General features: G+C 47.1%; 1 protein-coding gene across 4 annotated transcripts in view; it reads right to left on the bottom strand.

Annotated features, from left to right (window-relative positions):
- Positions 1 to 17,150, bottom strand: part of RASA1 (RAS p21 protein activator 1) — a 1,760,251-nt gene that overhangs the window by 346,262 nt on the left and 1,396,839 nt on the right. For all 4 annotated transcript variants that reach the window (XM_069627585.1, XM_069627584.1, XM_069627586.1 and 1 more), the window contains exon 22: positions 5,385 to 5,473. In XM_069627585.1, the coding sequence (XP_069483686.1) occupies positions 5,385 to 5,473 (89 nt within the window). The remainder of the gene's footprint in view (positions 1 to 5,384; positions 5,474 to 17,150) is intronic.

The following is a 17,150-nucleotide window of genomic DNA, read 5'->3' as shown; positions in this document are numbered from 1 at the left end:
TATTGTTTTCTACCGCGCACTATCTTGAGGAGAAACATCTGCTTTTACTGAAGCACCTCAAAACCTTCCTCTTTGCTTCTGCTTTCTCTCTCCCTCTCCCCTGCTACAACTGGTCCACTGTCTGCGACCTCGGTCCTGCCTCCCTGTCAACCCCTGCACTGGGGGACTGTCTCAGTATCCTACAGCCCCACCTTCCCAGCACTTGTTCTGCACTTACCTTGCACTTGCCACCAGCTGGCCCTATTTATTTATTATTTTATGCTACTTACCTTGTACTCCACTCCCCCCCCCTCCCTGCCTCGCCACGCCTTTAAACACTTGTGTACACCCAGTAGCGCTGTCCTCGCTATGAAATGAATAATTTTAATAAGGATCTGATGGTGAGACTAATTTCATTTTTTATGTTTTTAGGTACATCATTCACTACTGTCTGTGTCACGAGTACCAGACACCGGCGGACGGCTTCTACAGCCGCCAGTTGCTTCTCCGCGTGAACAACGTTACCACCCTGACCATTTTATGGGACGATCGCCAAGTACAAGTATGCCCTTACGCGGTACTAACGGTTAGATGCAACATACCTACCGTTGTGGTGGCCTAGTGCCTCGTTGTTGGAACAGCCATGCGATTATCAGTGCGACCGAAGAGGTTATTTTTATCGTAAACCAACACCCTGTGTACTGCACACGAACATCGCTTCCCTCAAGACGAACTAATTTGGATCGAGAGCAAAGAAAAATGCAAATCGCTGAATATTCTCTAAACATTTGATGTCCAATAAATGTACTTTGCCAAATGTACAATCTTGCCGTTTGCTTTTAAACCACGGTTTCACATTCCGAATTGTGGCGCTGTATTGTGAGATGCTCTAAGACCCTGTGTACAGCAAAGGACCATCGCGTTCCTCAATACGAACTTTTTGGAACATGAGCAAATAAAAATGCAAATCGCTGAATATTCTCTAAACATTTGATGTCAAATAAATGTACTTTACCACATTTACAATCTTGCGGTTTGATTTCAAAGTACAGTTTCATATTCCGAATTGTGGTGCGCTGTATTGTGAGCTGATCTGTGTTGATTTCCGGGGTCTGTTTGGAGTCGCGTAGAAGACGCCTGGGCGCGTTTGCCTACGCAGCACAGTCACGTCACGGATAGAGGCGGGGAATATGAATGTTTTGATGAAGTCTGTTTCAGGGGCGGGGGATTTGATTTAGTGCCGCAAAGGCAGGTGAGCCAGGTCGATGGGCCGAAATGATAGGATTATCACAAAATGGAGGCTGATTTCGAGTGCGATAATGGGCGAAAAGTCGGGTAAGGTCCATAGGAAAGTTTCCTACGATCTACCGATTTATGCTTACAAACACATGGCCGACCCGTAGGGACAATAAAAAAAAAGTCCCGGAACTATCCTTTAATTTCTAGGCTTCCGCTGGTGAGTTTTTCATTCTGGCGTGCCGACTTCTATCGTATGTCTCTATCCAATCTCGTTCATAGAGTTTTTTCTTTACTCTGTTAGGGTTGAGGATAAGCATTTCTTTATCTGTTTGTAACTGTTGTAATATAGTTTCACAAGAAGCTCTCCAACAACTTAGCAGGTCTTCCTTATGTGCAGAGGTGGACTTGGTTAGAATTCTGAATTGGGGAATATCGTCTACTCCCACAACTTTCTTATATAAGGATAGGGTGTTCCAAATCACTATCGCATTAGCAGATGATAAACTCAGCTCGTATCGTATACATGCAGTTGGATAGCCCTTGGGCAGTTGTAGGATTCTTCTCCATATAACATGCTCGCAGCGTGACCAAAGTTCAGAGGCACATCCTAGCAAGGTTTCAGCTCCATAGGTAAGCGCAGGGATAATTTTGCTCTTATAAAAGCGAATCACCGGAACTAAGGTATATTTCCCATATTTCTCGTGCAACTTTCCTGCTTGAGCCACAAGCTGCTTACTTAGAAATTATCTTTTTCTTAATGGGCTCATAATTAAATACTTGCACTTATCGTGACCCCTGGGTATGTTGCCTCTGTTAGAGCTTTCAGAGCATTATCGCCCAATCTCCAGGTAAAGATTTGGGATGCCTTTCTTTTTTGAGTTCCCAGAAGAGTCTTTGATTTCTGCACATTAATCTCGAGCTTGTTTTCATCTATATATTCTTTTAGTGCAGAGATCGGTGTAAGCTCTAGAATCACTATATCATCTGCGTACACAATCATATTAAGATGTTGATCATTGATCTTTGGGGTAAAAGAGGATACCTCCTCCATGGCTTCACCCACATCTGATATGAAAAAATTGAAACGCGTAGCTCCGAGCGGGCATCCTTGATTCACACCACGTGTTGTTCTAATAGGTGGCGTAACATGTCCCATCTGATCTAAACAGACTTGGACCGATGTTTCTGAATACAGGGTTTTTATTACTGCTATTAGACTGCTTGGGCATCCTTTTTCTATTATGTTTTCCATAAGATCTCTCGGTCAACCCCGTCGAAAGCGTGAGCCAAATCTATAAATGCAATATATACAGGTTTCCTTTTTTGTATTGCCTCCATCTTCAATAAGTTCAAGATTAGTAAGTTAAGACTACAGCCAACTCCCTTTACAAAACCTGTTTGCCTTGGGTCCGCTGCATTCGTCTGTTTGATCCAGAGTAATAGTTGGTTCAGCAGCTGAGTGGCAAAGATTTTTCCCACTACATCCAAAAGTGCAATGGGTCTGTAGTTTTTTGGTTCTAGTCTTGACCCTTTTTTGAAGATTGTAACAATTATGGCTTTTTTCCACGTTTTAGGAATTCTGCCTTCTTTTATTATCATAGAAAAAGGTTTATGGCATAAATCCGCCTATTATTCCGGGTTTTGTTTTAGGGTGCGATTAGACAGGCCATCCGGTCCGGGGGCTCGAGATGAAATTAGATTCTTGATATTTTTTAGGATGTCTTCTCTGGCAATAGTATTGTCCCACATATTCTTTTCCTACTCCTCATCATTTAAGACTTTTTTTTTTTTTTTTGAAAGAGCATTGCATAGTGCCTAATCCATTTCTCTTCTGTTACTAAATTACACAGGCTCGAATTCTGGGGACTTTCCAGTTCATTAATTCTAGGCCAGAAGTCTCTTGAGTTTCTTTGTGTGAGACAAGTTAGCATATTTTCTGCATCGTTTTGCTCAAGGCAGCTTTTATACCCGTTTAGCTAATTTTTATACTGCATTTTGGCTTTGTTTCTACCCTTGTTTCTCACGTCTCTAGCCAAGAGAAGGTTTTCCCATCTTCTTAGCAGCTTCTGTAATTTTCGTTCCTTATTCACTACTTCTCATTCATATACGTCTAGTTACTTTAGGCTTCTGTTGCCCTTGCGTTTTATAGACTTGTAGTAGTGCATCATATTAAATCATATTACAGTCAGAGTTGGTTTGCAGCATGCCTAGTGTAGATGTTATTTTTTGTATTTTCTCACAATTCAGTCTCAGCCGATTTCCACCGCTCTCAACTACTAGGTTGTGCTTCCATTTCTCTTGAGCGCTTATAGATTGCATTCTGAAGGTAACTGTTACTAAGTTATGATAACTTAGTTTTGTTTTTATTACTTTTAGCTCAGAGATTCTGCTGGTCAGATTTTTTGTTGTTATGAAATAGTCCAAGGTAGATTTTTGGTTTCCTCTTGACCAAGTGACATGCATTGGGATGTCGCCTGGTATGTTTCCATTTAGGATATCCATACTTCTCGCATCCAGTTCTTTTTTAATAAAGGTTTATGACCAAAAACATGGATCAGCCGTGTCCGATTTTCATTCCTGACTCCTCACACACTCTAAGAAGCATGGGCCAGACCAAGAGAAGAGTTTAATTTCCTCAATCCCAAGGGCTCAAATTGGAACTTTGTTTTCTTTAAGAACTTTGCACACTGTGGAACTTTGTTTTTTTTGTTACACCATATGCATCCTTTATTGACATTTAAAAAAAGAACTATAAATAAGGGATGGGAGTCATTCCCTCTGGCAACGGTTCCCTTACCCACAGGAACTGTAAATCACTGTCCAGGAGAAGGGAGTCATTTCCTGGACCAAGAACAGTGGTACCAGCTTTAGTTAAAGTGTAAGGGACAGAAATAGGTTTTGGACACAGGACGGTGGACTATTTACTTTGGACAAACATCCTGACAGAATCCTTAGTTTTAGTTGAGGCAGGGAAAGCCCTCTTATTATTTGTGAAATTAAGGTTTCTCCCCTTCTTTTTGATGAATAAATGTTTATGCCAACTAATATGCCACTCCTGTGTCCGTCTCCTCCTCCTGATCGCTTAGAATATATACATACATAAAAACTCTAGTTAGAGTACACTCAAATAAGCATAGTGATGTTGTGGGTTTAATATATTTCTATTTTAAGATAAAGAAAGAATAAGTGGATACATATGAACTCATGGCGTGACTAGGGTTTCAGGAAGGTTAGACAATGTGTGTAAGGGGACGGAGTTGTGCTATGTTTACAACAGTCAGAATGTGGAATTCTAATGTTCATCTGAAAGAATGTGGCTTATAGAATGCAGGGCAATGCATCTTCCAGATGCAAACATGATGGCCATGTTTATTAGGGAATTCCATAAGCTTGCCATGTAGAGGTTTCACAATTGCAAAGTGTCTGCTTACATTTTGATTGCCCAACTCAACAGTTTCCAGTAGTTTTACTTGATCTCCCAAATTAGGGTAATGCACAGTGCCTTGTTCACCTCCATAAAGGTGGATATACAGATGCTGCATAACAATCTGCTGTAAAAGAAGGCTCTGTTTCTGTTGTACTAGAACTGCCTTGGAAGAGTCTTAATTGAACCTGGAAGTCAGCACCAAAAATATGAAGAAACCTAATAAAGTTAACATATGCAAAAATCAAAGATGATTTTTTCATCTGGCTAGCACAGTATTCCATTCCCTTTAAATGCCTTCCACATGTTAATTGCTCTTGAAATAATCCTCCCTCTCTCGGTTTGGTGACCCTACAGATACTTCAATTGTTTAAGTATCTATCTGTAACTTTCAGGTGAGATCCTAGCTTTACACCCAATCCATCAGAGTAACAATTTCACAATACACAACCTAAATAATCTAAACATCGTATCTAAGGACCTAGGTTTGGCCACATGTAAGATTAAACCGACTCAATTAAAGTATTACATGCAACATTGTGATGTCCATATATCACATCACTCAAATACATATGCAACATTAAATATGCTTCCTCTGTATCTGTATTAAATGTTTCTGGTTATACAAGTTTCATGTAACGTTCATATCTCCCTGTCCTACAACTAAATGTCACATTTAATTCAATCTGCTACTTTTCGCCACAATACAAGATTCTCTACAATTTTTAATTATTCAACTTACCTTTGCTCCAAATTCAACCAAGTTGGCCAAGTTCTGAAGAGACTTGGCAACAAGAGTCAGTGTTCTTGCAGCAATGGGCGATGGAGAATCTAAAATCAAAATAAAGCTTTTGTCTTGAAGTTGTACATTCTATTCAGTTCTAGAAGCAAAGTTTGCAACATATAAAGCACATGTCACTCAAAACACTAACTCTACAAAAAGACATTTTGGAACTATCAACATTCAAAGTGGAGTGAGGTCGGTGGTATGAAACATATCTGAGAACTGATCCAAAAGGTAACATCTCCCTACAGGAGAATGCCGGAACTTTGACCTAAACACTGCTTAGGTTTATGCCATGTGAACAGTATAACATTATAGTTTAGCCATCATGCAGCCAAGAGCAGCAAGGTAATGTATTTAGCTAAAGCTTTTTCTAAGAACACCCCAAGTATATATTTCCTGATCTGGGACCACTGGTCGGTGCAGATATGGATACCCTATAATAACCAAAGGCCCATCTATTTATTCCTGTTCAAGGAGAGAGAGAGAGAGTGGGTAATAAAAATGTGCACATTGCCAAAGCACTCCGAGCTGGTAGACGAGACGATCCCCAACCTACACGTTATTAAGTCCATGCAATTGCAGAAATCCAATGGTTAAGTGAAGGAGCAGTACCCCCAACACAGACATTTTTTTACTTGTACCGGTCCCAGGAGGTAATCTAGTTCCTGCATATTTCCTCAGAAATCATGCCAGCCGCCATTTACAAAAGTGATCCTGGAATGGCAGATTACACACAAAAGGACTGGAAGGAGATTGCTATGCTTGGGTCAACTGGGGTGAGGCTGATGGTGTCCCATATAGATGCATTGCTGCTCCACCCGCTGTGGACCAAAATAAAAAATAAAATAAAAATAAAACAGAAGATGTGACTGAATTCAAGTTTTGTGGTGGGTTTGAAGGGAACATGGTCAGCATTCTTAGTAAGCTCTGCTTTGGATTTCATTATGAATGATAAAGGTCTTGAAGCATGCAATAAACTCCAAAAAGCAGCAGCTCCAACTCCAATGGAAGGCATCATCAACCTCTCACTTACAAATGCAATATGCACTCTGGAAAGTCCACTCTGCCTTGAAATCGAAAGACCAGTGTTGTTGCCCTTTTGCAAGGTCTCCCACCCCCAAAAGAACAAGCTATCTCAACTTGTGTGACCATGTGCATTTGTTTACTGTACCATAAACAAGATATAGGAACTTTGTAATGTAATTGGTGTTCTGTGCAGACCTCGCATAACTACATTTTGAAGACTGGAAATGTAGCCTTGCATTGACAGCTGCTGTGTCAAGAATTTGATAGTAAAGGAGACAAATTAATTACCTCCATGCAAGTTTCTTACTGATCGATGACCCTCTCACAGATTCCTCTTCTTTGAGATTCTCTCTCCAGCACCAGCTCACTTTTTAAATTGTTTTTTGTCACTAGCAACTCCACTCAGCGCTGTTGCACGTCCCATTCTGAACTAAAAGTATATGTGGACCTCAGTTCTGTCTATTTACCTAGCACTCAGCTGCTGAAGGACCACAGGTCAAGATGAGGTGTACAAGCTATGTGCTAAGAGGGGCAGGTTTGGAGGGCAATGTGAAATCTGTTGGACAATTCACCAAAAAGCACACTAACGAAAGTTAAGTAACTTGTTTTTCTAAAGGATACCTTTCTTCCATAGATTCCACTTCCTTTATAAGACACCCACAGCAGTGTGAAATCTGGAGAAGGGAGGAGAGTGAGAAGACACTACCTACAGCCGAAAATATTGGAGGGCTGCCCTGCCTAAAGGAAAAATTACTTGCCTCTCGGTAACAGTGTTTTTGAAGGATGGTCCTCCCGTGTAGTCTTCATCTTTGAGATCTATGTCCCAAACACAGCTAACCTTAGGAAACATTTTCTCTGCCAGGGGCCACAATGGGGCTCCGCGTCAGCACTGTCCGATTCCTCTTTGTGGCCTGCGACTTATAGGATGTCGGGCCAGTATATACTGAGAGCGACAGATACAGAGGGCGATGAGGAATCTGTGGGAGGAACATCCACCAGTAAGAACATTACTGAGATAAGTAATTTGTTCTTCTAATGCATTCCTTCCTCTCAGCAGATTTTGCCTCTTTGAAAGAAAGACTTCAATTGCAGTACATAGATCTGGAGGAGAGTAAGGACACCACCTAAAACAGAAAACCTGGAAGGACAGCATGCCAAAACTAGCATTCTGACCAAACTGAGAATCCAAGCAGTAATGTTTAGAAAGCGGGCGCAAAGAAGCCCACATAGCCGCATGGAAAATGTCCAGAACAGGGACTCCACGTTGAAGGGACAAGGTGGCAGCCAGTCCTCTAGTGGAATGTGCACTGAGACACTCAGGCACATCCTTACCAGTCACATCACAGAATCAAGACGTGCAATGGATGATTCACCATGCCAGAGCCTGCTTGGCCACAGCCTTGCCAGCCTGGGCACCAGTATAACCAACGAAAAGCATTTTTCCTGACCTCTCCCGTCCAGAAGAGGTAGCAGCTGATAGCAGGCACCAAGTCCAGTCGATGGAACAATTCCTCTGGAAGGATGAGGCGGAGGAAACAAGACAGGTAGATGGCCCTTTAGACAGATAGAAATCAGGCTACCTTTGGGAGGAAGGATGTTCTCACTCTCAACGTCACCATGTCACCTTTCTTTGCAGAAAACCAAATAGGGAAGTTTTTCTACCAACCCCTTCAGCTCACTTACCTATTTAGCAGAATTGAGGGCAACCAGGAAAATCCCCTTAAGAGTGAGTAATCTTAAACGAGATTGGAGGGGCTCAAATGGAGCACCCAGAATTTTTTTTTTAACACAAAAATATATGTGCCATGTTGGAACCACAAACTGGCATGTGGGAAACTGATTACATAGAACATGCAGGAATTGCATGACCATGGGGGGGGGGGGGGGGGGGGGGGGGGGGGGAAATCAGTGAAAAATCAAGTGTTAATCACTGGAGTGACTAACTTACTACCAGTTCAATCCCCTTTCCTACATCCTGTATTGGCGTCACCCGCGAGGGACGGAAACTGAACCTCTTTTCCACCATAAAAAGACATTGCCCCTTTAAATTTGCTAGTGTGTGGGGGCATGGCCCCGGGACCGCAGGATCCTTTAACCCCACCCATTGGCGCCACAACTCTGTCCCCTTTTGACGCGTCAGATGTATTACATTTCAACAACCTCACTGGTCTTATTATAGGGGGATTGATGGTGGGACATATGGAGAAACGGGGACTAGGAGTATATTAGTCACTCCAGCGAGTGACACTTGATTACTGCTACGTCCCGTCCCCTTTCTTCCATCCTGTATGGGCGATTACAACTGACAACGCCCTGGGGAGGTGAGCCCGACCCTCTAGGCAACCAGATTATGCAGCGCCGCTTGGCTGAATGCTCCATCTGCCTTGGAACTTGTATCCAAGCAGTAGTGCTAGAAGTGGCTTGTGTCGCCGTCCTGCTGATCACCTGCCAGGGAACATGGCACTGGAATGCAACTGCAGTCGCCTTGGCTCTTACCGCATGTGCATGTATGCCCTGAGGCGAATCCTTACGTTGCACCTTGTAAGGCTCCTGGATCGCTGCGGTCAGCTATGGATGCCGAAGCTTGCTGCCCTGGCCTGGCACCTCCAAACGTTACAAATAGTGAGTCTGTCTTGCGGATGCCCTTTGGCCTGTCCAGACAGAATTTCAGTGCTCTCCTGACATCAAGGCAGTGTTGCATTTTCTCAGCATCTTCCTTGCGGTCCGGGAAGAATGTGGGAGCACAATCTCCTCCTTGATATGAAAGGATGACTCCACCTTTGGATGGAACTTGGGGTGTGTGCGCAGCATGACCTTGTTGTTTTGAAATCGAGTGTATGGTTCCAAGGCGACTAACGCCTGGTTCTCACTCACTCACTCTTGCAAGCTGACGTAAGATCAGCCAGTAGGGCCGTCTTCAGAGCGATCAACTTAATGTCTTCCGTGGCCATGGGTTAAAATGGTTTGTGTGCTATAGCACTTAGTACTACATTAAGGTCCCAAACGGACAAAGTCAGTGAGTTTACCCCATTTTCCTTAACCCAAAAGCAGAATCTTGTCCATTTGCTTTTGTACTGCTTGTGCACGGCCTGACCTCTGGGACTTTGATTGATTTCCAGATTGTCGCTAGACAACCAAAGGTGTGGAAGCATTAGCTGCTTGGGAACCAGGACGCTAGGGCTAGCCTCTCCGGGCAGGGGTGCAGCACTGCACCTCCCGGTTGTGCTAGTAGATGACCTTTCCCCAACGGAAGCCCCATCGCCGGCTGGGTTGACAGCTGCGGCAGGTCCGAGAACCAGGGTTGAGCTGGCCAGCGAGGAGCTATGAGGATTATCTTCAAGTTCCTGGAGTTCCTGATCTTGCTCAACACCTTGTGAACCAGCGATGTGGGTGGGAATGCATATGCCCACATCCCATCCCAGGGCATCTGGAGCGCGTCCCCTAGAGAGTTGCATCCCCTTCCACCCCAGGATGCAAATAGATGACACGTCAGGTTGTATACTGTCGCAAATAGGTCTGTGGTGGGGTGGCTTCATCTGCTGAACACTTCCTCAAGTACTCTACCATTCAGCTGCCACTCGTAATTTCCGGCAGCCAGGCGACTGAGTCTGCTTCTAGGTTGGATTCTCGTGGAAGGTGAACCACACCGCCTGACTCAAGAGTCAACGAGCACAGCTGCAGGGATCTGGTCCCCCCTGCTTGTTGATCTAGTAAATGCAGGTTGTGTTGTCTGTCTGTACGCACACAGACCTGCCCTTGATGGTTGTGAGAAAAGACTTAATGGCCAACCGATTGCCATAAGTTCCAGCCAGTTGATGTGATTCTGTCGGTGAGTCTGGGTCCAAAGCCCATGCACCCAGTGCGTTCCCAGAGTGGCTCCCCATCCATGAAGGGAGGAGTCTCTGGTAATAGTGTACTCTATGGTGGGTGGACGGAATGACTTGCCCACCACGATGTTCTCCTGTTGCTACCATTTGAGATTGTGGTCCAAATGTTGCGGGATGGAGACCGGGGTCCCTTGATGGCCCGATTCCTGATCCCAGGAGTCAGCAAAATGCAGCTGAACCCTCCTCATGCGTTGTCTGGTGTAAGGGACCGCCACGAGGCATGCTGCCAGAACACCCAGAAGGTGTTGACACGACCAGGCCATGGTGAATGACCTGCTGCGGAAATGGGAGACGGCAGTCTGAATTGCTGTAACCTTGCCCCCAGTGGGCAATACCTTCTGCTGTCATGTGTTTCACAACAGGCCCAGAAGCACTAGCGTCTGTGTAGGGGTGAGCTGAGATTTCTGGTAGTTGATTGAAAACCCGAGGTAGAATAGGATGGAGATGAGCTTGTCTGCAGATGCTCGAACCTGCTCCAGCGACAAGGCTCTGACTAACCAGGTGTCTAGGTACAGATAGACATGCAGCCCCTCTGACCGGAGGAGAGCTGCTACTTCATTCATGAGCCTCTTGAAGAATCTCATAACTGAATTTAACCCGAACGGCAAAACCTTGTACTAGAAATGCAGGCTCATAACTCGGAACCTGAGGAAGGCCCGGTGAGGCTGCACAATAGCAACATGGAGATACGAGCCCTTCAGGTCCAGGAGGCACGTCAAATCTCCCCCACACAGTGTCTTGGCTACGAGCGCTGGCGTCACCATCTTGAACTTCTGCAGGGATAGGTAAAGGATCAGGGAAAACCAATCCAACGCCACTCGCAGGCTGGTCTCCTTCTTCTGGATAGCAAAGATGCAGGAGTAAAAGCCATGGTCCTGATGAGTGGCATGGGGGATCTCTTCACCCGCCTCGCTCTCTATATGGGAGCAAATCTCTGCTAGGAGTGATTGTGTACCAATCTATGGGAGAGGAGAGGGAAGAGATAACCGGAAGCCCCAGGACACAACCGAGATGACCCAAGAATTCGCGAATTTCGCCCGCCAAGCCTGACTGTGCAGGGACAGCCTGCCCCCTACTGGGGTGCTGTCGACCTGAAAAGAAATGTCATTGTTTCTTCTGGTGGTCAGAGGCTGATGAGCGGGAGGGGGAATTGGAAGAATCCTTCATTTGAGGCTTTGTGGTGCTTTTGCCTGTGCTGACTGGAAGACCCGTTAGGCTGCCTGGCTTTTCAGTCCTGGAATCCGCAGAAGCCGCCAAAAGATCACTGCTTGTCTGAGCGGGACTGTGCCTGTGAGAAAGGCTGTGTTGCTTGCTTGGTAAGAATCACCAGAGACTTGGCCGTTTGAGAGTTGCTTTTCTTCTTGTCCAGCTCTTCATCAGTTGTGGAGAGGAAAAGATCGCCTCCTTTGAAGGGAGGGTTCAGGATTCTATCCTGGACATCCGGTTTGAACCCGGTAGCCTTCAGCCAGGCTGTATGCCTCATGTCAGTTGCCAGGCAGATAGCGCTGTTAGCCGTGTCGATGTGGCCTACCAGGGCCTCCATCATATCCTGTGCCACGAGTATCGCCTCAGCCAGGCCCGCCTTGAATGTGGCTTGCTTGTCCTTAGGGATGTCGGGCAGGAAGTCTGCGATTTCCCTCCACAGGCGTTGATTACCCGCAGCCAAGATGGCGTCTGCATTGGCCTGCCTGAGGTGTAGCCCAGAGTTAGAGTAGACCTCCTTGCCAAATGATTCAAGAGTCTTTTCTTCCTTGTTCAAGAGGGCTGCTGTGGCAGTAATAGACGAGGACGCCTGGGGCTTGCCATACATGGATGCAGCAGCGATAACCGATGAGAGGTTGTGGGTGCGTCGAGAGTAGCATGCTGTCCCCCACGGTCTTCCTGAACTTAGCATCCAGCTTTTTGTTAACAGGTTGCGTGGAGTGTGGCTTTAGCCTCCTTTTCTTGGCCAAGGCATGCACGTCCTTCTGCAGGGGGATGCCAGACCTTTTCTCTGCCCTGATGTTTATGACCTCTGCCAGAACTCCTGCCTAGGGAATCTCCTTCTGGGGCTGAGGGATGGCCAGGTATTCAGACAGGTCAGAAATCCTGTCGTGGAAGGCTTTTCCCGAGGAAGGGGTGTCCTGCTCCTCCTTGTCTGTGTCCTGCTTGTCATCTGCCCCAGGAGGGGTGATGCCAGCATCCTTGGGAGGTGCTTCTGTTTTGGGGGGTTTGCACCTGCACCGAGGCTTCTGGAGCCTCAGCAACGGCCTGCTGCAGAGGCAGAGCTGGAGACGAGAGCATGGGCCGTGTTGCGGTGGTTTGTGCGGGTGAAGCCGGAGGCAACATGTCCTTGATAATGACCCTGAGAATGGAGCCCATTTGTGAAGACAACATGAGACATGAATGTTTCGGAAAACCTGTCCTCACAGGCTGGCTGAGCATGATCCTGCAGCAGGGCCGAGGGCGAATACGCCAGCTGCCTGCCCAGCCCTTGTCCGCACATATGGTCACTGTACCTGGAACTTGAGATGTTGGAGTATGCCGTGGTCCAGGTGACTGGTGTCATTGGTACCCAGTCTACCCTTGGAGTAAAGCTTCTCCTCTATTGATTGCCTAACTGGTGGGCCTCTCCACATGCCTGTGTGGTTTCCCGCCTTTGAGGATCGGGAGTGGTGGCCATCTTGTCTCGTGCCACTGCCATTTTGTCCATGCTTTGAGCACGTGCACCTGCAGCCGGAGTGTTCCCAGGCTCGGCGTGCATGCTTGACTGCACCGGCTCTGCCCTGCACCTCAGGTTTACACCCAGTGGGCTGTGTGCCCTCGGCTTCCTGGCTGGTAGTGCTAGCCGTGCGTATAGGCGGCCCCTTCAATAAGGACCCGGTATAAGGACAAGGCCCCTCGGGATGAGACCTGGTAGTGGTAGAGCTCACAGGCCCCTCGTATGTGGAACCGGTAGGGCCCTTAGACCCCTCAGTTGTGTGGCCGGTAACTGTGTGAGCCTCGGTGCTCCCTGAGCCAGTGCAAGGGCCGGAATGATGCCTCCCACCAGAGGGTTTCCCCTGAAAGGAGTCACCTTTGGAGGAGTGCTTTGGAGAATCAGACACCTACCTTCTTTGGCTTCCTCCGGACGTAGTCCCTGATGTTCTGTGGAGGAGCCTTGTTGAAAAGCTCTCTCCAATGAGCTAGCCAGTGTTAAAGTGACCTCGGCGTGAGCGTTGCACGCGGAGCACCCGTCCCATCCGTGGTCTTCACTAAGGCACCAGAGACAGAGTGCACGCAGGTCTGCTGTGGTGAAGGAACCGTTGTAAGACAGGCACCTGCTAAAGCCCGTCAGGCCGGCATACGCCGGGGACAAACTAGGGCACCCGTGGACGGTGTTCCCAAATCTGCAAGAGAAAAAGAATAAGATTTCGGGGAAAGCGCGTGGAATTACAAGGCTTGAGGCCTCACCCCGAGCACTTGTGGTAGCGGTATGTTCCCGTTGAAGTGGAAAAGGGGACTGAGATGTGGTTCTAGTGGGCAGGTTTAAGGGAGCCTGCGCTTCCTGGGCCGCAGGCCAGTACATTTAAAGGGGAAATGTCTTTCTGGTGTAAAAGAGGTTCCGTTCCCGTCCCTCTAGAGGGACGGCCATACAGCATGGAGGAAAAGGGACAGGACGTAGGAGTAAGAGCCATGCTCCGAGCTCCTCTTAAAAACCCAAATTGCAGCAAGGTATCCATTCACAATGTCAGTCTGCAGACCCACCCAAAGAAGGCAGAAATTCCAGAATAGAGGATGTGGAGCAGGTAAAAGTGTACATATTCCTCTCCTAGGACCAAGCCGAAAACATGCCACATACAGGTTAAATGGATTCGGAAGCTAGTCTTTGAGCAGAGGGGAGCACGCCCAGGAAATCCTCTGACAAACCCCATCCTTATAACTCAACCTTTCAGTAGCCAACTTCATCCTGTTGAAGTTCGGTTGCAGGATTCGTCCATCAGATTGGGAAAGGAGTTCTGCTCTCTGCGGAAGGGGCCAGGGAGGACAGATGGACACATCCGGTACCATGTTCTCTGGAGTCATCAAAATCATTCTGGACTCGAACAAGCGTAGCTTCTGAGAACTTCGGGTATGACAGGGATTGGAAGGAATACATAAGAGTAGGTTGAAATCCCACTCAAACATCAAGGCATCCCCCAACAGCTCCCTGTTGTGGAAATTCACTGGAGCAGAACCACCTGCACTTCCTGTTGACACTGGAAGTAAGTGAAGAAATGAGTCGCGCAATGGGAGCACACCTCCCCCAGAACTTCCTTACTGAGCTCCCACTTGTGGGAAGCCAAGTCTGTCTGCTCAAGGAATCGGCAATCAAGTTAACTGTCCGGCCACATGAGCTCATGCTGTTACAGAACTACAGTCTTAGTGCTTCTCTGCACAGAGGCAAGGAGCCCATACCACCAGTTTTTGGAGACAGAGCATGGCCACTGTGTTGCTTTTATCAGGACAGTCCTGCCCTGTACCAAAGGGAGGACAGCAACCAGGGCCAGCATGATCATTCTCAACTCCAGCAAAATGATGTATTCTCTGCATTCCGAATGAGACCACAAGTCGCTCACTGTCAGGTCTTGTAGGGGAGCGCCTCAACCTATCAGGGAGACATCTGTGTCTAGGGTCAGTTGGGGACAGGGTTGCAGAAACAAAGTCTCTTTTAGTAGGTTGTTTCTCTGGGACTATCATTCCAGGTCTCTGGACCCTTTCACAGAGACCAGAATAAGATCTGAGGTGCGTCCCTGAAACTGAGACTGCTGACAACTGAGAAGCCACTTTGGGTTCCTCATGCTTAGCCTGGCACTATAAGAATGCAGGAGGCCATAAGACCCAGCAAGCAAAGAAAAGCTGAGCCAGGAACCTTTTCCTGTGATCGAAAGAAACGTAATTGGAGGATATGCACCACTTGGAGATGTTCGCTACTATATCCTTGGATAGGAAGGTCCTGGCCAGGCGAGTGTCCGAGACTGCCCTGTTGAGCCAGAGAGCCTGGATAGTGAAACTGGAGACTTCCTGAAGTTGACGGAGAAGTCCAAGCTGTGCAACACCCTGGTAGGAGCAGGGAGCATTTCTAATTCTGGTGCAGTGTCCAGGCCACTAACACATTGTATATCAGTAGCAAGTAACTACCTTCCCCATAGAATTACTCTGGGAAATCTCCAATTTCAATGATATCTAAGGGTTCCAATGCAAAGGGAACATGATTATCTCATCATCATAAATGTCCATGCGACACACAAATGCTCCCCTACTGAGTGGAGCATACTCCTGCGCCTCTGGACAGTAAGACCGAAATTGGCCGATGTAGCAGTGCAGCCTCCAGACAGATTTGCATCCGTTTTTGCTGTGGCTGTGCCCAATGTTGTACGGTTGCTATGAGTCTCTGCAGTCTCATCCGAGCACGGTGGACCTCAATGACGCAGACAGGGCAGAGGTCCAAGCAATTGGCACTGTGGCAGAAGCGGTCAGTGCTGGAGTCAAAGCCACCGGCGCCTAGGCCTTGGCAAAGACATCAATCATCTTAAGCCAAAAGGCCTCCCAATCCTCCAGGGTGGAGAATTGGGTGAGCAAAGGCACCTGAAGTGCCTGGTCTTCAGTGGAGTCCCTGGATCGGGTACGTCTCTTCCTCGATGAGCAAGAAGAAGAATGTTTTGATTACCCACCCGGGGAACAAGACCTCCTGCAGTGCTTCTTTTTCTTGTCCTTGCAGTCCGGGGGAATGGTGTTCCACGTGGGATGACCGCGAACAAGTCTGTCTCCCCCTTCACCTCCCAATCTCCTTGTGGAGAAAGTGCAACAACTTTGCCTCCTGTGCCTTAGGGTGCATTGACTGGCAGGATCTGCAAACCTGCGTGTCGTTCCCCCCCGCCCCACCACCACCCCCAATGTAATAAAGACAGATCCTGTGAGGATCTGAGATGGACATCTGATGTCTGCAGTTGACATAGGTTTTAAACCCTGATAACTTTGTGGTGTTCTGTAGGACGTCGAACAAAACGAGAAGCAAAGAACTTCAATCAATCAGAGTTCCTAAAGCAAGCAGAGTGTGCAGTAAAAAGAAACTAAGGTCACAAGAGTGCAGTGCCTCAATATATACTGGCTCAGACTTATCTGGCGCGGGTGTGTAGAAGCATCAAGTGGAAACTTGCTGCACCTCCTGGCGGCCGACAAGTTTCTGAACAGCATCTCTGCTGGGAGATGAAGATGAAAAATATTATAAGTTACTCACCGTAGTGACTAGCTTACTCCTAGTACATAGTCCCCTTTCCTCTATACTGTATGGGCGTCCCTCGTTAGGGAAGGGAGACAGCCTTTTTCACCAGAAGAAATCTTCTTCCCCTTTAAATTTAGAAGTGCTTGCGCTCCCGACTCCCGACTCCGCCCACCGGCGCCACTCCTCAGTCCCCTTTCACAATATTACCATTGCCTAATGACACCATTTTTATTAGGGGTGAGGGTGGTGGGACATATGGAGGAAAAGGGACTATGGACTAGGAGTACATTAGTCACTACGGTGAGTAACTTATTTACTCCTACGTCCCGTCCCCTTTCCTCCATACTGTATGGGCAATTACAACTGAAGGTAGCCCCAGGGAGGAGAGGAGACTCTCTTAAGAAAACAAGTTCCTTAATACTGTCTGCCCAAATGCTGCATCGGACCTGGAGCTGGCATCCAAGCAGTAATGCAAACCTTGAAAACCACCCTGTTTGCTTGATTCTCTACCGTTTCTCATGTACACCCGCCATATGTATATCTGACCTTTGTACGCCTCCATGCATAATATGTGTTACACCTATG

This window comes from Ambystoma mexicanum, chromosome 6p (genome assembly GCF_040938575.1).
Source record: "Ambystoma mexicanum isolate Mex_15411 chromosome 6p, UKY_AmexF1_1, whole genome shotgun sequence".
In the NCBI taxonomy this organism is placed as follows: Eukaryota; Metazoa; Chordata; class Amphibia; order Caudata; family Ambystomatidae; genus Ambystoma; species Ambystoma mexicanum.
Note: the sequence above shows the minus strand (reverse complement) of the source record. Positions and strands in the feature narration are given on the sequence as shown.